The sequence below is a fragment of the Hyperoodon ampullatus genome, assembly GCF_949752795.1.
Source record: "Hyperoodon ampullatus genome assembly, chromosome: 11".
NCBI lineage: Eukaryota > Metazoa > Chordata > Mammalia > Artiodactyla > Ziphiidae > Hyperoodon > Hyperoodon ampullatus.
The window spans coordinates 99831648-99850480 of NC_136924.1; the positions used below are offsets into that span (position 1 = coordinate 99831648).

At 57.7% G+C, this 18833-nt stretch overlaps 1 protein-coding gene across 3 annotated transcripts in view; it reads right to left on the minus strand.

Annotated features, from left to right (window-relative positions):
- Nucleotides 1-1157: 1157 nt before the first annotated feature.
- The window catches only part of SLC6A13 (solute carrier family 6 member 13), a gene marked incomplete at its 5' end in the record, with an annotated part of 31327 nt that continues 13651 nt past the window's right edge, over nt 1158-18833 (minus strand). For 2 of the 3 annotated variants that reach the window (XM_079714648.1, XM_079714647.1), the window contains 11 exons: nt 1158-1582; nt 1904-2074; nt 2888-2988; nt 3469-3571; nt 4260-4397; nt 4690-4802; nt 6604-6728; nt 7546-7649; nt 14148-14282; nt 15126-15258; nt 15843-15927. In XM_079714648.1, coding sequence (XP_079570774.1) covers nt 1475-1582; nt 1904-2074; nt 2888-2988; nt 3469-3571; nt 4260-4397; nt 4690-4802; nt 6604-6728; nt 7546-7649; nt 14148-14282; nt 15126-15258; nt 15843-15927 — 1316 coding nt within the window. In that variant the 3' untranslated portion in view covers nt 1158-1474. Of the gene's footprint in view, nt 1583-1903; nt 2102-2682; nt 2707-2887; nt 2989-3468; nt 3572-4259; nt 4398-4689; nt 4803-6603; nt 6729-7545; nt 7650-14147; nt 14283-15125; nt 15259-15842; nt 15928-18833 lie in introns of all 3 variants that reach the window. The other variant, XM_079714646.1, reaches the window with a different exon arrangement.

The window sequence follows — 18833 nt, forward strand, 5'->3', positions numbered from 1 at the left end:
ACTAACTGACTCGTAAGAAAATCACCCAGGAAATGCCCTGCACCTCCCAGGAACAGCTCGGGAAGAAGAGCTACATGAGCAGAGGTGGGGACACAGGCAGCCACGCGGGGGGAAGGGCTGCTGTGTGTCCCCTTTCCCCCATGCGCCCCGGACACACGCGCCCTATCCTGCTCCAGGCACCTGCCCAGAGCCAGGCTGCGGAGCACGCCTGTGGGCGCCGGGAGGGCGGGGGCCAAGGCCAGACCCGCTGACCCCGACGTCGCACAGGCTCTGCCTCCCACCTGGCTCCTCTCTGGGCGCATCTGCGCGCTCAGGCTCCGCAGCCGAGCGGAGGTCCCCGCGGTGCGCCGCCATCGTGGCCGCGCCGGGGCTGCCGCATCCGCATCTATCCGTCTTCCTTCCGAGCGGAGCAGCGTGGTGGTCCCGAGGCAGCGGCTCCCTCTCCTGGCCGAGCCGGGTAGTGCCCTGCTCCGCCCGCGGTCCCTGCTGTCCGCTCCCATACCCCTGGCACCAAGCCCCTGGCGTGCGCACACACTTTGGACAGGCGCGGTCAGGCAAGGAAACGGCAGGGGAAATCGGGCAGGAAGAAGCCCAGCCGCTCTCCTCCTCCTTCCTCTAGCGGGGGCTCAGGTGCCTCCTCCTTCTCCCCTCCATCGCCTTTTTTTTTTTTAAATTAATTAACTGATTTATTTATTTTTGGCTGCGTTGGGTCTTCGTTGCTGCGCACGGGCTTTCTCTAGTTGCGGCGAGCGGGGGCTACTCTTTGCTGCAGCGCGCGGGTTTCTCATTGCGGTGGCTTCTCTTGTTGTGGAGCACGGGCTCTAGGCACGCGGGCTTCAGTAGTTGTGGCACGAGGGCTCAGTAGTTGTGGCTCACAGGGTCCAGAGCGCAGGCTCAGTAGTTGCGGCTCGCAGTTTCTAGAGCACGTGGGCTCTAGAAGCCCATGTGGTGCACGGGCTTAGTTGCTCCGCAGCATGTGGGATCTTCCCGGACCAGGGCTCGAACCCCTGTCCCCTGCATTGGCAGGCGGACTCTTAACCACTGCGCCACCAGGGAAGCCCCTAAAGCCCCACTTTAAAGTGAGGAGGTGGGCAAGGCAGCAAGGAGGGGGTGGGGCGGGGCAGAAACCAGGCGGAACTGCTAGCAGCTGGTGGGAAGACGTGGATTTAATGGAATGAAGGGCGCCAAACAGAGCTCTCCCCACCCCGCCCCCACCTGCAGCCTCACCCAGCCTCCCAAGGCCCCTCTCAAAGGGCATGCTCTTGATCCTGGCCTTTCACACCTGTCCAGCCACCCCTGGAGCAGGGAATTTGGGGTGGGAGATGCCCAGCTCACAGGTGGATTCCAGCATGTCCCCTCTTGTCTACCCCAGGTGGTGCGGGGCAGAGAAGCACAGCAGAGCTGCTTCTGTGCCTTCCTTCTGCAACTGTCCCCACAGCCAGGCTCACTGGCCCGTTGTCCCAGGGCCTGCCTTCTAGCAGTGAGACTCCAGTTCCGACGTCCTGGGCGTGGCCGGGGCAGAGGGTTCCGCTCGGGCCCACTGGGGCAGGTCCTCAGCTGGGCACATGAGCTGGCGAACTCTCTGCAAGCAGAGTGGAGGGGTCCGTCATGAGCCAGAAAGGGGGCAAGTCTGCCAGCGTCCCTCATCGCTGCCTCCTCAGAGGTGCCAGACCTGCTCTCCAGGTGCCAACACCCTAACCACAGTGGTGTCTTGGAGGCATCCTGTCTCTTCCTGAGACTGCTTGAGACTGCTCAGCACTCCCCCTGTCCCTCTGACCCTCTGACCCCACACCAAGGTCCCTGGCCCTCCTGTGTGCCAGCTTCTACCCAGGCAGGCAGCCACCTGCCAACAAGGGGACCCCAGCTCCCCCTCTGACTGCTTTCCTCCCCACCAGTTCCCTACCTCTCTGAAAGAGCCCTTGAGGGTGCTGAGTTTGTAGCAGCTCCAGGCGGGGATGCAGATCATGGAGGAGAGAGCCAGGAGCCAGCCCAGGGCATCGCCCCACCACGGGTACAGGTACTTCTTGTTGTAGGTCAGTGGGGTGTACTTGATCAGGGAGGAGAGGAAGGTGGCCTGAGGGTGAGAGTAGAAGAGACGCGGCTGGGGGAGCATGGGTCCCCCCGACCAGCTGGGCCAATCTGCCTCCAAACTCCATCCACATCTGCTCAAAATCCACACCCCCAGGAGGTACTTCCGGGGCACCCACCCTGTCCCTCCAGGGTCCCCGTGCCCCTGGGCATCAACTGGGACATGGCCCTGTGCCTGGCTGTGAGCACCTGGAGGGCAGGGGTCATGCCTGGGTCCCCCCGGCCTCATCATACTTGGCACACAGTGGGTGCTGCTGACACAGGTAAAGCCAGAGCAGCAGTGTTTAGTGGCTCAGGCCCAGACTCCGGAGCCAAGCTGCCTGGGCTTGAGCCCCAGCTCTCAGCCACCTTCCAGCTTGGGTGAACTGCTTAACCTCTGGGGCTTCCGTTTCACCTGAAGAGTGAATATAATGGTAATTCTTACTTCTTGGGGTTCTTGTGAGGATTGACTGGGTTAAAGGTGTAAAGCATTTGGTTCCCAGCAGGAAGTGCGTGCTCTGGAGCTGCTACTGTTATCTCGGTGCTTATCAGTATTGTTCTCAGCAGCCCGATGCACCTGCCACATTAGACTCACACTGTGGGGTTAAGTCTGACAGCCCTGGCCCTCAGTTTATTCTGCTGTGAAACGGAAAGGAAGAATCTATCCTGCTGGCATTTCCTAGAACCCAACAGGAGGATGAATGAAACTTTTAAATGATTTTCAGTGCCCACGGAGAAGTGCCTTCTAGGGCTACGGCCCGTCTACCCTCGTGCTCTACCATCTCCCTTCACCTGGCTTTCCTCCCGGCGGTTATCTTACTGTGCACACAGCCGGTGTGAGGAAGAGCCAACAGTATTTGATAAGGGGCCACGGCCTGTACCCAATCATGTCTTCAATGTTGTCATAGAAGCGCCCAGCTCCTGCCACGAAGAAGAGAAGGAAGGGGGAGAAAGGACATCCTTTAGCATCCAGAGCATCAGGACGGGGACCACACCAGCCAGGAAGGGCAAGGAGCAGTCAGTAAAAGACATCGTGGCTGTCTTCTCAAATCCCTGCTGGGAGCAGACTCTTCCCTGGATGGAATTCGTAGGCATAAACAGCAGTGGACAGAACTTGGCTTAGGCAAAGGCAGGAACTTTCTGATGATCAAGGTTGTTAAAGGCTGAAAAGCTCCGGGTAGGACGGGACATGGGCCCACCTGGGTGGCCCGGGAGCAGCCATCACCAGGAGGGTGGACAAGGCCACCTCTGGAGGGCTTTTCCAGTGGTAGCAATGTAGGTAGGATTCTTGAGATTTTTGAGGTTGGGAGGGAGAGGAGTCTGAGGAGAAGGTGGGTGTGAGCAGTGAGGTCTCTCTTTTGTCCGAGAGCCCTGGGCAGGACCACGGGAGGAGTCACTCACCGTAGGCCCACGCCACACAGAGGGACTCAAAGATGGCCACGAACAGGAGGCACATGCCACTGGCTGCGTAGTAGTCAAAGAGCTGAAAAACGTACATACCGCCCTGCCCAGGAGGAAAGACAAACAGAACTTTATCCAGAGGAAACAGGTACCCTCGGGGCACAGAGCAGAGGTTGGGAGGATCACAGCAGACAGAGATTAAGAGAGCGCGTAGTTTGTAAGCTGTAAAGCCCTCAGCAGACATGGGACAATAATAATGTTTGATTATTGTTTTTGGAAGGAAGATGCATGAAACAGCCATTGTCAGCTCACCCCTGAGAACACGCAGGGGTTGACCCAGAAGTCCAGGACAGTGTGCATTTTTGGCAGAGGGTCAGGATAGGGGCCGTCATGGGTGTCATCAAGCTGATGAACTCCATCTCCCTCCTTCTCCCTTGAGGCATCACTCAGAATGTCACCCACCCCAGGGCTCCCTTTCTGCCTTTGAAGTCTGTCCCTGGAACATGGGCCAGCTGCCTGGGAACTCATGGGATCTTGCTGGAGAGGCGATTTTTCCCAGCCCAGCACTTCTATGCCTCTCAGCTTCCGTGGAGCCAAAGCACCCCTCAGCCATGCCCAGAGCCAGGTGGTCAGTGCTTCCTGGGGTGGGAAAGGACCAGGGCCCCCGGGCCCCGAAGTCCAGAAGGCGGTGACCTGAAACTACAGCAGCCTGCTCCCCCTGCCAGGTGGCAGTCGCCCACCTGGGCTCTCCTCCTCGCCGGGCCCCACCTGCAAGCCGCCCGGCCCCTCACCTCTGTGAGCATGACCAGCCCGACGAGGAAGGAGGTGACAGACACCCCCAGGATGAGGACCTCCCGCCGGTTCTTCTTGCGGAATACCCTGGGGTACATGTCCACCAGCGCCGTCACCAGGCTTTCCACACACACAAACTGGACGAGAGGGCGAAGAGTTGGAGGGCAAGAGCCCTCACGAGAAGCTCCATCAACCAGCTGGCGCCTCGCTCCCGGGGCAGCCCTGCCAGCCTCCTGACAGCCCCAGAGCGGACCCACCCTCCAAAGCTCCCTTTGTTCCCTGGCAGGGCATCCACGCCCGACACTCGCCCAGCCCCCAGCTGTTTTAAGGGCCTTCAGGGCATCAAGTTCAAGGTCATGCCCACTGCTCCCTGCCCCCAGCCCACACACACCACCGTCTCTCGGGCTCTGAGTGGCCACCACTCGATACCTGGCTATCCAGTCCCAGGAGGACGACCATGAAGAAGAAGCAGCAGGCCCAGAGGGGCGAGAAAGGCAGCATCACCACAGCCCGGGGGTAGGCGATGAAGGCCAGGCCAGGGCCTGCGGCAGGGAGAGAGGGACACAGCCCAGGGCCACCCCGAGGTGGGCTTCCCAGTGTGGGACACGGGGCAGCGGAAGCCCCAGAGCTACCCCCCTCCACCGTCCTCACCCAGGAGAAGCCACCCAACCCTCGACCCGGTCCCCAGTCTCCAAGGCATCGCCCACTGTTTTCTCACTGGCAGGAAGAGAACCTAAAGGCTGTGAGTATTCTAAAGGATATTCCAAAGAAAAGAGGAAGGGGGTCTAGCACCTGCATTTCTGTAAGTTCTACCTCAAATCCTGAGGGCTCTCCAGATCTATTGCCCCCAAACCAGAGGTTTCAAACTTACAAAGAGCTTGGGGGCCAGGCAGGCCACGGACGTTTGTGAAGCTGCCCCATTGTAAAAGGAGGGAGTGGCAGGGCCTGACAGACCTAGAGCCATCATGCCCCCTTCAGGCAAGTGCCGTGTGGTTTCCAGAAAGTTCCAGAGAAAATACCTCCAAGGCTAGATTGGGTCTGGGGCCACCGCTGGCCACCTCTGCGCCCCGAGCCTTTTCTGTCACTCTACAGCAAGTGAGCTGGCGTGAGTTTCAGAATACCCACGACACACATCCTCTCAAACACATTAATGTTGCCCTCAGCTGGCTCAAACGGCAGGAACAGGTCACATGCCAGTGCCCGGGTCCTCAATCGGAAGCTTCCTTTGAAAGGAAGGGTATGACTGAGGGACCCGGGGCGGTGGTCAGCTCCTCCGCCCGTCTCCCACGCTGCTGGGACCCGCCCCACGCACCAGCGAGCGCATGGCACCAAGCCTGGCACAGAGCAGCGCTCCGTAAAAGAGAGACACGATCGTTCTTAATAAGAACCAGCGAGGTCAGTTTCCCGCTGCTCAGCGCCCTGTATGACGGGGGGAGCTTGTGAACCCCACGATCAAAATCATCTTGTTACCGGTGCAAGTGGGTGGTCCACAGGCGTAGGGGGTGAGCAAGGCAAACACTGGCCGCTTACCCAGATGGGGGATCTGTCTGTGATTTTATTTAAAAGCAAGAGCAGGGCTTCCCTGGTGGCACAGTGGTTGAGAGTCCGCCTGCCGATGCAGGGGACACGGGTTCGTGCCCTGGTCCGGGAAGATCCCACACGCCGCAGAGCAGCTGGGCCCGTGAGCCATGGCCGCTGAGCCTCGGCGTCCGGAGCCTGTGCTCCGCAACGGGAGAGGCTACAACAGTGAGAGGCCCGCGTACCGCAAAAAACAAAAAAAACGAAAAAGCAAACAAACAAAAAAAAAGCAAGAGCAGCACCACATGGTGGGAAGGCAGGCGCTTAAAGGAGGAAACTCCACGTGCCGCGAGTTAACTTACCTCTGAGACACACTTTAAAGGGAACAAGACAAGGCAGGATGCAGGACAATGTACACGGCATGTTATCACTTGGTTGTTACAAGGTGTAAGAGACAGAAACAGTAATACGGACGCGTGTTTGAATGTGTATGTACAGATATGTGTGTATTCTTTTTCTCGTAAAAGCCTAAACTATTTCTGGAAGGAAAACCATGAACCTGGTAACACTGGTTGCTTCCAGCATGAGGAGCTGGAGGCCGGGGTTGGGGGGACAATGTTCTCTGCACACCCGTTCACCTTTTGAAGCTGGAATTGCTGTTTAAGTCCATCCCAGGTCTTCCCAGGACGTACCCACTGAGAGGTCACCCACAGTGTAGGTGACAATAGGAATGCCTGCAGATCCAGGCGGGCTGGCGAAGGTTCAAACAAAGCTCACAGAGTCCCCTGTCTTAGGCCCACCCCCACCCCCCAAAACACCACTCACCTGACTCGGCCACCTCAGAGATGGGCACCCCCTGCTCCTGGGACATGAAGCCCAGGATGGAGAAGATGGCAAACCCGGCCACGAAGCTGGTGCCGCTGTTGAGGAAGCAGAGCGCGATGCAGTCCCTGCAGGCGGGGTGGGGAGGTGGGGACAGGAGGGTCAGAGGGGCAGCCAGCGCCTCAGGCCGGGACGCAGGAACCCCAGGGGACGCCGCCGGCCTGGCAGGGGCAGAGGGAACCCAAGGGGCTGGTTCTGTCCCCAACTCCATGGGCTCAGACTTGGACTAAACCCACGGTCATCCTGCAAGAATGAGACCCTAAGGAAGTAACAGAATCTAAACATTACCCCTGGCCACACAGCTCCCCTTTCCTGTCATGCTGTCACTGCGCCTCCTGGGACACTACCCGTGACCCCGCGCGTGCCGGTACGTTAACAGAGAGGAGAGGGGCACGGAGACCCCAAGCAACAGATGCTCCGTACTCCCCTAAGTTCAATTTTGAAACGCATGATGTGATTTTGTTTAGCTAATCCTAAAATTGGCTTCAATTCTCTGACATGAGCCAGGTGGGCCCGAGGCAACCACAGGGAGGGGATTCAGTGTTTGCTGGGGCGCAGGTACAGAGCAGGCAGGACCGGGCTCTACTGTATGACGTCACTCCCGCGCCGGGTTGCTTGCACACCTGTGCCCACTGCCCTCTACATTAGCCCCGGGCTGGGCCCTGCTGGAGGTTCCCGGCCACCCATCACCATCCCGTCCTGGGGGAAGGAATCCCTCGCCTGTGCTGCCACTGGCTCCTCTCACCACCTGGCAGCCCTGGGGGTTGGAAAATGGCGTGAAGGCAGGTGGGGCGTAGGGAAATCCATGAGCTGGTGCACCCTCCAAATCTCCCCTGATCTAGCACACCTGGAGGGATAGGCGCTCAGGCCCTGCCCCCCGCTCACCTGTAGCAGTTGTTGTGGTACTTGTTGTAGCTGCCCAGGGCCGTCAGGCACCCTAGGCAGATGGCGAAGGAGAAGAAGATCTGGGTGCCCGCGTCCATCCACACCTGCAGGGAAAAGGCAAGAAAGCTGTGCCTCAGGGGAGCCAGGCTGTCTGGGCTCCACGGACCACACAGGCCCACAGCCAAGCCAGGCACAGGTTGAGGATGGCAGACCCCTGCCCTCAGCCCGTGCAGGCAGCCCCGCAGCCATGCTATTCTGATGCGCTTGACTTCCTGGGCCCCTAGACGGAGTTTCTCGGGCACCACCAGGATGGCACAGGCATCAGGCATTGGGGGAAGACTAAAGGACCCACGATGGAGGCCGATGAGCTGGTGCTCTAGAACCACGTGAGGCCTGGCCCGTCTTTTCTATAATGGAAACAAAGCCCAGGGCTCTACCTCCACTTTCTCCCACCCCAGGCCCCCCTGGCAGTGTGCCGAGATTGGAAGGATCCCAGAGACAGGCTTTGCGGGGCTGTGGGTCCTTTGCGTCAGTGCCTTCACAGGCACGTAGCTTTGCCCCTCACGCCTCAACATCCTCTGCAAAACAGGAAGAGTGAGCCTCAGGTCACAGAGAGTCAAGAGGATGAACAGAAGTCATCTGTAAAGAGCTTTGTACTCCTTGGGGGGAAGATAGCTCTCCAGCTAAACATAGGGTATGGCTGTTCTTGTTATTATCTCAGCTGGCTGGCCCAGCCTGTGCATGTTATGATTCAGATTTAACAGCTAGAATAACATCCCAAAGAGAAAGAAGATCAAGGCGAACGGGACGTGCAGTGCTGCAGACCCACAGGAGGTGTGGTCCTGGGGCCACAGAGCCTCCCTGGGCACCTCCTGCCTTCAGGGGACCTGAGCACCAAACCGTGGCCACGGACATCGCCAGGCTGGTGTCCTAACACTTTTGGGTCCCCATTTCTTGTCTCATGTCCACCCTCCTTGTTAGCCCCCAAACAGGCCCCTGCTCTCCTTCCACTAAAATCGGGCTTGCAGGGCCCACGGGCGCCAAAGCCTCAGCTGCTTCCGTGTACAGCTCCTCAGCCCCTACCTGTCCCCTCCCCACATCCCTAACCGTCGTGACCACCCCTAACCTCCCTCCTCTCTCACCACTCACCCCCCCCCAAAACGCCCACTCTCCTCGGCATTGCGGTGCGTCTGAGGGAACGCATGCCAGCTGACAGCATCAGAACACAGACCCCTCAGCCAGCATTCCCAGGTGGGACCCTGAACTAGGACTAGAGGAGAACCCGGAAACCTGTATTGTTTCAAAGCTTCCTGGGTGACCCTAATGAACAGTCAGATGTGGGAATCCCTGCCTTCCAGCTGCTGAGAACTGGCATCCACCCCGGGCACTCTTTCCTCCTGCTCTCCTCCCACTTCTGCAGGGGTGGGGACAGGGCGGGAAAGAGGGTGAGGACAGGGGGAGGCTGTCTCTAACCTCCTGCCCCTCCTGCCCACGGGGACCCCCTCCCCAGGGTATTAGGGAGGCAGGAGCTGCCACCAGGGACAGGGTGTCCGGGGCAGGAAGCACAGAGGAAGACCCCAAGGGAGGAGCCAGGGCCAGCAAGGAAATAGGCAAGGTCGAAACACCAAGGGGAGCTTCTTTTTTTTTTTTTTTTTTGCGGTACGCGGGCCTCTCACTGTTGTGGCCTCTCCCGTTGCAGAGCACAGGCTCCGGACGCGCAGGCTCAGCGGCCATGGCTCACGGGCCCAGCCGCTCCGCGGCATGTGGGATCTTCCCGGACCGGGGCACGAACCTGTGTCCCCTGCATCGGCAGGCAGACTCTCAACCACTGCGCCACCAGGGAAGCCCAAGGGGAGCTTCTTTAAACCTCAGGAAAAATTATCATGGGGAAAGGAAAGGGGGTCTCCGAATTCATTTCAGAAGCTGGAGAAAGAAAAGGCAGGAATGAAAGGAGAGAAGCCGAGGACAGGCCACAAAACTCCGTGGACGCCCCAGGCCGAAGACGTGCCTCGGGGAGCCTGGTCGCTCCTTTGCAACGTCTCAAATCCTTTCTTCTCCTAAACCTGCCCCAGGCTCTGCAAGGAGAGTCCTCCCAGGAAGACCCAGTGGCCTCTGGTATGAAGGTCACTGTTCCTTTTCATTCATTATCGCAGCCCCAAGCGCAGGTTGCTGTGCCAAGAGGTTCTAAGGTTGTACAGGCAGGATCCCACCAGGCTGGGATGGAGGGCCGGGGAGGTGTCTCCAGGCCGGTTATCCAGGACGCGGCCCCGGACCTGCCCAGCCTCGGGCCCCCGAGGCCTACTCCCCGTGCCTGGCGGGGCCCAGGCTGCAGCCTGACCCGCCGTCCACGCAGGAAACTCTGTTTCCTCAGAGATGTTCCATGGCTGCGCACGTGCAGATCCCACGGTTAGGAAGTGCTGCAGACTTGGGCTTGGGAAGAAGAAACAAGAAAAACTGTGACTTGGCAGGTCACCTCGCCCGGAGCGGGAGAGTAAGACCGAGTTGGGAGGAGAGGTTGAGGAGAACGGAGGAGAAGGCAGCAGGAGGCCTGAAAGCTCAGAGTGCGGGGCTCAGACTGGCTGGAGGCTGGCGAGCCGGCTCCGCGCAGCTGCTCCTGGCCAGCCTGCTGGGGCCAGAGAGCCACGAGGCCGCGGGAAGGGCCAGAGGACAGCAGGGCAAGCCATTCTCTTCCCACCACAGGCGACCTGCAACGTGCCCCGTCCGGGAGCCCTGGTTTTGGGAACAAAGCTCCAGGGTGTGTTTGGCTGGTGCAGAAGGCTGCCCGACAATACAAGTGAAGAACGCTTCAGGGAGTGTGGGCTAAAAAGAGGCCTTGGGGCTTCCCTGGTGGCGCAGTGGTTGAGAGTCTGCCTGCCGATGCAGGGGACACGGGTTCGTGCTCTGGTCCGGGAAGATCCCACATGCCGTGGAGCGGCTGGGCCCGTGAGCCATGGCCGCTGAGCCTGCGCGTCCGGAGCCTGTGCTCCGCAACGGGAGAGGCCACAACAGCGAGAGGCCCGTGTACCGCAAAAAAATAATAATAATAAAATAATATAAAAAGAGGTCTTGGAGGGGGGACAGAGGAAGAGAGAATTTCTAGAAGATCCAGGAAAGATGTTTTCAACCTGAGTCCAACCCCAAGGACTATTACATTTTCTATTTTCAGGAAGGCAATCGTATGTAAGCCTGGGCTTTGGAGTCAAACTGAACTGAGTTCAGTTCCTAACTCTGTTAATAACCAGCTGTGTGGTCTTAGGCAAATCACTTAACCTCTCTGAACCTCACTCTTCTCATCAGGAAAATGGGTATAATAACAAGTAAAATAACAAATGGGTATATTAAGAAATAAAATGGGTAAAATAACAAATATAATAGTGTATGTAAATGCCTAACACATAAAGAAATATTAGTTCCCTATCCCACTTCAGGGTTAATTCTAGAATAATAAAAATCAGCCCTTAAAACTCCCAGATAATTCATATTCTTTGGGAAATGTATATCATGGTGATTAAGGCAGAAGACCCCCAAAAGACGACTTGGGATGAAACCCAAGCTCTCCCTCCATGCTTGTTTCGTAGTTTGGGGCAAATTTCTTAACTCCCCCAAAAGACGAGTTGGGATGAAACCCAAGCTCTCCCTCCATGCTTGTTTCGTAGTTTGGGGCAAATTTCTTAACTTTTCTAAGCTCCAATTTCTTCATCTGTAAAATGAGGCTACACCTAACTCGTGGGATTAGTGTGAGGACTAAACTGTGTTGTGCACTTAGGGAAGGGCCTGGCAGACAGTAAGCACATAATACACATGTCAGCTATTGGCCTATTTGTCGTTGCTGTTATTTTAAAGAAGCAACTCACCTTCCAGTAATAATAAGGTCCCGCAGGTTTCAATGCACGACATCAAAATGAAAAGACTCGTTCTAATCAATGGCTCCAACCTCCTTCCCTAAATAAACCCTTCCTTCGAGAGCTTAAGGTAGAGGTTTCAGGTGTTCAACAAGGACTCTCTGGACACCCCGTCCCCAGCCCCTGTCCTTATCGATCTACCAAAGTGCAATGGAACAAAGGATCAGGGTGAGGGAAAGAAAAAGCGCCAGGACCCAGCACACGCTGCACCAGCGGAGTCTCCCGGGGCCGCCCCCCAGTGGGAAAGAGACGGTGCTGGGGGTGCCGGGACAGGTGGCAATCCCCCACCGCACAGCAGCCTGGCCAATGAGATAAACTCAGCAGTGTCTCTGCCTGGCTTCCGTTCCAGACCGAGAGCTTGGCCGAGAGAGGCACTCTGGTCTTTGTGCTGCAGGAATTGTGCAACTTTCTCAAGTGCCAGGCAAATGCAGGCTGGCATTGTCACACTTCCTGGGGAGTGCCAACTACTGTCCATTAGGGCTCTGGCGGGGGGCATCCCGCCCTGCAGAGGCTGCTCTGCTCACTGACATAAAGGCGGGCTTCAGCAGGGGGCCAGGACCAGCCGTTAATAAGTCTGCTCGGAAGCTCAGGACCAAGCCTGGCTCTTGGAACGTCTCCCTCCGTGGGCTCAGAGGATTCTGAAGACATCACTGCCTGCACAGCCTGCAGCTGCCCAGGTTGGAAGGATGGTGTCCTGGAGAGAAGACTGAAAGAGGTCTTATTCCCTGCAGTAACCCAGACACAGAATTACGGCCTTTTAACTCTCAGAGTTGAAGGCGCTCTGGTCCACCTTCTTCATATTTGCCGGCAGCTATTACATAGCAAACGTTACACCTAGAACATACCTGGCACAAAATAGACGCTCAATAAATCTTTGCTGAATGAATGAGCTGCGAGAAAAACAAAGACGAGCAGACAGGACTTTGCCTTCAAGAGACCATAAAACCTGTGGGGCTTGTCATCATGCAGAACTGGATTCCAGGTGCAGGTGTGCGGATGGAAAGTTCTTTAAGCTCTCTAGGCCTTAATTTCCTGTCTATAAGATGGGGACACCTCACTGGTCAGCGGTGAGGATTAGCTAAAATAATGCATGTGACCCTCTTAACGACGCCAGGGCCATAGCGGGCGCTCAGCAGTTGTTAGCTAAACAGCTGGTCAGGACAAAGAGAGCGTCGATCACAGAAGCCATAGGTCAGTTCCAGAGACGCTGGACCCTCTCTTTCTTCTTTCATTCTACCTGCCTGTCTCCCGGCCTGATCTCCAGGCAAAGGTGGCCTGTGGCTCAGCCACCGGTTCACACCACTGCTCCAGAACCGCAGCGGCTCCCTTCTGCGCGAGGGATCCAAGCCGAACCCACACCCGGCCTCCGAGGCCTCGCCCGGCTCTGCTGCCCCGCAACCTCCTGCTTGCTGCCTGCGCTCCACCACGGCACTTTGGGTCCCAGCCTGCCGTTCCTTCCACGTGACCTTGGGCCCTGTTTGCTCATCTGTGCAGCGAGACATTTGCAGAGATGACGTCGGGGGTTTCCTAGCTTCAGCAGCTGCGGTTCTACAGTTTGGCTCCGAGGCCCGACTGCAGCCCCTGGGTCCACGCGGAGACGAGGTGGCTGCCCCTGTGTCTCTATCGGTCTCAGAAACGGGGGCGGGAGGGTGAGCTCCCATCCCACAGGGTGTCGTGGGGAAAGAGCCCGGGCCGAGGCTGGGGAGGCTTCCGGGCTCGAGTGGTCTGCTGCTTCTGGGAGCCCTGACAGCCGCAGGACTCAGGATGGAAGAGCTCATAGTTCGTCCGGGGGCGCTGGGAGGCTTGAGAAGAGCCACCCCACATTCTGCAAAAGGGGAGCCACTGCCTTCGTGGGAATGGTCCCCGCCTGGGAGGGAGCTGGGGGGCTGTTCCCTCCTCTGTTGCCCCCTCTCACCTCTCAGCAGTGACAGTGCCACTGCCTTACTATAAAAACGTATGAAAAGCCGTTCGATTTCTGGTCCGCCCTGAGCTGGGCGTCCCTTTCAGGGGCACAGCCCTTCCAGCCCAGGAGGAGGCCCCAGGAGGTGACCTCTGCCAGGGGAGCGGGCTCAGGCTGCAGCCGGGCCGGGCGGGGCTCTGGGCTGTGCTCACCCACGGCCTCTCCACCCTCGGCCCCCTCCTGGCTTTGCCAGCCTTCAACACGGCTGCCAAACAGAGGACGAGACCCCGGCAGAGGCTTCTCAGTACAGGCCCTGCCGTCCAGACCCTCGGTCAGCAGACACCTCCCCTCCTGGCGGGTGGACCCTGAAGGAAGGGCCGGGAGGGAAGGGCCGGGGGCCTCTGGACAGCACACAGGAAACTCAGCACCACCAGCCAGCTGGCCCCGGGAGGGGCTGGGGGCCGTGGCCAGGAGCGGGCCTTGTGGGCAGAGGGCGGGACAGAGGGGCCAGTGGCGGGGTCAGGAGAGAGAGAGGCTGCTCCAAATGAAAGGAGACGCCCAGAGGGGATGGGAGGTAGTGGGAGGGGAGAGCCTGGGGGAAAGGCTGTTAGGACGCGTTTACAGCCCCCCAGAAACACTACAAAACACCACGAGGGCCTCAGGGCCCCTGGGTTCCCTGGCAGCTGTGAACCCAGGAGGGGGAGATGTGTGGAGACACCCCCTCAGCGTGGATGCCTGGGGCTGTCCAGGAGCAGAGATGCCCAGCAGAGCACGGGGATGGCCCCGTCTGTGCGTCTTACCTGGGGGTCCCACAGACGCGTGAGGTTTGGGTACAGGTAAAACTGAATTCCTTGGGCGGCCCCAGGCAGCGTCACCCCTCGAATCAACAGGACCACCAGCATGAGGTAAGGGAAGGTGGCTGTGAAGTACACCACCTGGCCGAGGGGCAGAGGAGAAGGTAAGGAGCCGGGGCAGCCCCAGCAGTGGGGGGACGGGGAGGGGGGCGCGGGGAGGAGCCGCCAACCCCACGGCGGAGGTCACCAGCTCGCCTTCTGCGGCCTCCCGCTCACCCCGCAGCTGCTCAGCCCTCAGCCTTCAGCCCTCCCTCCCGCCCTCCCTCCGTCCCCCTGACACACACCCAGCAAATATCTGCTGAGTGACTGAGCGAACTTAGGCATGCTCCCAACACGAAGTTTAGAACAGTGGCAAGAGCCGTCAGGGACAAAAAGCTCTGTCACACGTGACCCCTGTCCCCACACAGCTCACAAGCTTAGCACAACCGGGCAGCCAGCTTAGGAGGGAAGCCTGGTCAGAGGCCGCCAGGGCAGGAGTCCAGGAGAACTCGGGATGCCCTCATGCACTCCAGGTCAACGAGTCTCCCCAGCGTCTCGGGGTGGCTGACAGTCATGTTGAGATTAACAGTCATAACGGAATTGCTTTCCCAAAGAACAGCTGTATGAAACAGGGAGCCATGAACCATGTTCAGTTTGCGATGTGCCCACACGCATGGTGTGTTCCAAGATCAGATTCCTCCCCACGGGTCCCTCCTGCCTCTCTCTCTCTCTCTCCCATTCCAGTTCCCCAAATACCAGAAGGACATACCATTGAATCCAGGAAAGGCACAGAATCAAAGGAAGAGAGACATGTGAAATCTTCGTGGGGTCATTCCCTCCCATCCCCGACTAGGTGCAACTTGGGGAACCCCTGGGTGGCTGAGGCCCCCGGGGGGAGGAGGGTGGTCCAGGGAAGGGAGGGGCCTGGGGCCCTCGAGCACAGACCTTGCCCGTGGACTTGACCCCCTTCCAGATGCAGAAGTAGCAGATGACCCAGGCGAGCAGGAGGCACAGGGCCAGCTCCCAGCGCAGGGCCCCCAGGTGCTGGATGCCGTCCGAGATCTTCAGGACCCGCCTCCTGGGGAGAGAAGGGTGAGCGACTCCACCTGTGCTGCCGGCCTCAGCTCGTCCGGGCAGTGGAGCCGGGCCTCCCGCTCTGGTCAGAAGGCTTGTCGGCTCCTTCACTCTGATCCGTGAGGCTCTGCTTTGCCCAGAGATGGGAGTAGACAGAGAGGGAGGCGAAGACAAACTGTTCCCGGGTAGGTTTGCTCTGGCAGGCTGAGGACCAGTGTAACCCAGAGAAGGGGGTGCAAACACATATTTTCTCAACCGGAGGGTTAGGATGCTTTGATGTGAGGAATCATGTCTTCGGTGAATGTCAATATTTCAGGTAGGGGCAGTAGAAGCAACACACATGCAGCCACAGGGGAGGGGCGGACCCACACCGGGGGAGCGACGCAGGCCCAGCCAGCATGAGGAGAGCCTCGGGAAGAGTCCTGCCCTAACCACAAATACAGGCACGGTGGGGAAAAGCCACTCGGGTGACGGCGCCACCAAAGGAGGAGGCAGAAACTCGTCCCCTGCAGCCCGTGGGGTCCCCAGCCCCGCGCCCGTCTATGGGACACGCCGCCCACACTGCGATGGCGAAGGGGCCTCACTTACTCCCAGAACTCGATGACAGGAGAGGTGGCGTTCTCAGAGCTCACGTTCACGGAGCTGCTGGTCCTCTGGAACTCCACGCAGTGCTCTGCCGGGGGTCCAGGGCGGGGCGGGGAGCGAGAGAAACATCACTGGCCAGTACGTAACACGAGCAGAGATGGGGGCGACATTTCAGGAGACTGGGAAGCAAGGTATCTGGGCTGAAGGTGCCTAAACAAAACAGCCTCATAATAAAACACAAAACGAAACACATGATAACCTCAGCAAAGCCACTGCTCCCTCTCCCACTTCTCCGGGGTGGAGCCGGGGCGGGGCGGCGGGGGGTGTAGCACATTCTCATTAAAGCACCACCGGGCGGCCTCAGGAAAGATGCTTTGCACGCCACCAGCTTCAAACATACGAATATTTTTGGGTCACTGTCCTGTAGACAGTGGCCTTTGAGGAACAATAAGGATGCCTTCTGGGGAAGTGATGTAGCTGACGGCTAAGAGCACAGGTACAGATCAGAAGACTCTGGCTTGAATCCCTGGCCCCCTCCGGTTATTCTCTGTGTGGCTTTCTAAGCCTCACTTCCGTGGTCTCTAAATATACACGAGGGGACTTCCCTGGTGGCACAGCGATTGGGAATCCGCCTACCAATGCAGGGGACGTGGGTGCGATCCCCCATCTGGGAAGATCCCACATGCTGTGCAGCAACTAAGCTCGTGCGCCACAACTACTGAGCCTGCGCTCTAGAGCCCGCGAGCCACAACTACTGAGCCCACGCGCCTAGAGCCTGTGCTCTGCAACAAGAGAAGCCACCGCAATGAGAAGCCCGTGCACCGAAACGACGACCCAACGTAGCCAAAAATAAATAAATAAATAAATTTAAATAAATAAATGTACATGAGAAGATCCCAGTGTAGGACTGATAAGTGGAGTAAATGAAAAGGAGACTGCCCAGCACTCCATAAATAGTGGCTCTTAATTACCCGTCTACGACTATGGACTTTTCACAAAGAGTGTTCACACTCTTCTTTACGTTTTATTAGGACAGTAATCCTGGGAAATAGCAATAAAGACAGAGAGCGTTTTCCCCACTGTGCACACGAGAAAGCTAATCTTCTTAGAAATGGCCCGTCATCGCTTGTCTGTGATGAAGTGAAGGCTGGGATCCAGCTCAGCAAATTGTATATGTTCCACCTTCAGAAAATCTGGGACCTGACCCTTCCCGTTACAGGTATGACCACCAGTCCGGTGCAGGTCACCACGGCTCCCGGGTCCCTGATGGGCCCAGTTTCTGCTCTTGCCTCCAGAGTCAAATCTCCAGAGAGCAGCCAGAGCGGCTTTGCTCAAACTTCAGTCACGTCATGACCCTATGTCATGTCCCAGTTCAGAAACCTCCAAAGGGTTTCCCATCGCACTCAGAGAAAGAAGCCCAAACCTCACCACCGCCCCCAAGGCCCCAGTCCATCCACCCCTCTCCTACTGCCCCGTCCCCCCGCTCCAGCCACACCTGCCCTGCTGCCCACCGGCTGCCACCCCACTTCTGTACTGGTGCTTCTCCTACCTAGTGTCTACCTCCACACGCCCTCCTCCTTCAGAGCATGACCCAGCGTCACCTTCTTAGAGATGCCTTCCCCGATGACCCCATTTAAAATTACACTCCACCCCTAAGATTCCCAGTCTCTCCTCCCCGTTTAGGTTTCTGCACAGCAGTGCCTCTAGCATGACACATGGGATGCACTGATTTTGTTTCTGGTCTGTCTTCTGCCGCTAGAATGAAAGCCACAAGGGTAGGAGCTCTGTTTCTGCACCTTGCATGTCCCCGGTACTTGGAACAGAGCCTGGGGTACAGCCGGGGCTCCACACACATCTGCCGAACCACGGGGTATTAGCGGAGCCCTCTCTCCTCCAAACCAAGTCACTTTCCTTGAAGCCTCAGCACACCCAAAAGGGCTGTTTCTTCCGGACAGGATGGGATGTCCTGTACTACTAGCCAAAGCCCTGGGTATTGAATTTGCCTCAGAGATGCTCCCCCTGCCAAGTCAGCCAGAAGCACACAGGCCTGATGATGGCCTGAGGCCAAGCCCCTGGGCACCAGAAAGGCAGAAACTCTCTACAAGAGGAACTGCACTGAGACCTGGATAAAATCCCCATCTGAGAAGCTGGTTGTCAGGGCGGATTTTAGTGCACAGAGAAGAAAGAAAGAAAGAGAGAGAGAGAGAGAGAGAGGGAAGGCAGGGAGGGAGGGAGGGAAGAAGGAAGGCAGGAAGGAAAGAAGGGAGAAGGAAGAAAAAACGCATAATAAAGAAAATATTAGAATAAAACAGATTTTAAAAACTTGATTCATTCCATGAATATTTTTTGAGAGCTCACGATGCTAAGTGCAAAAGGTGTAGAGATGAAGACACCATTTTTGCCCTCAAGATCTTGCAACAAACAGAGGAAGAGTGGGGTGAGTGCCACAGTCAAGGGCTGGGGCCAGTGTAGGCACTAGCAGACCCACTTGAGAAGAACCTAGCAGACCTTGGGGTGTCAGGGGCGGTAGCTCCAAGATTTGACTTTTCACTTGACAAGTAGTGGGATAAAGTGGTGACAAGGGAATGAAAGCCTGGAGAGACAGCATACAATATGAGGACGAGGGGGCCGTGAGCACCAGGATAAACATGCAAAACCACTTCCCTGGCAAGTGAGTAAAAGATTCACACTCCAGGGCTTCCCTGGTGGCGCAGTGGTTGAGAGTCCGCCTGCCGATGCAGGGGACACGGGTTCGTGCCCCAGGCCGGGAAGATCCCACATGCCGTGGAGCGGCTGGGCCTGTGAGCCATGGCTGCTGAGCCTGCGCGTCCGGAGCCTGTGCTCCGCAACGGGAGAGGCCACAACAGGGAGAGGCCCGCGTACCGCAAAAAAAAAAAAAAAAAAGATTCACACTCTAGCTCAGAACTGAGTAACTTATCTGAACAAGAAGAAGTTCATCATGGCACAGGTAGGGCCTCACTGACAGGCATGAGA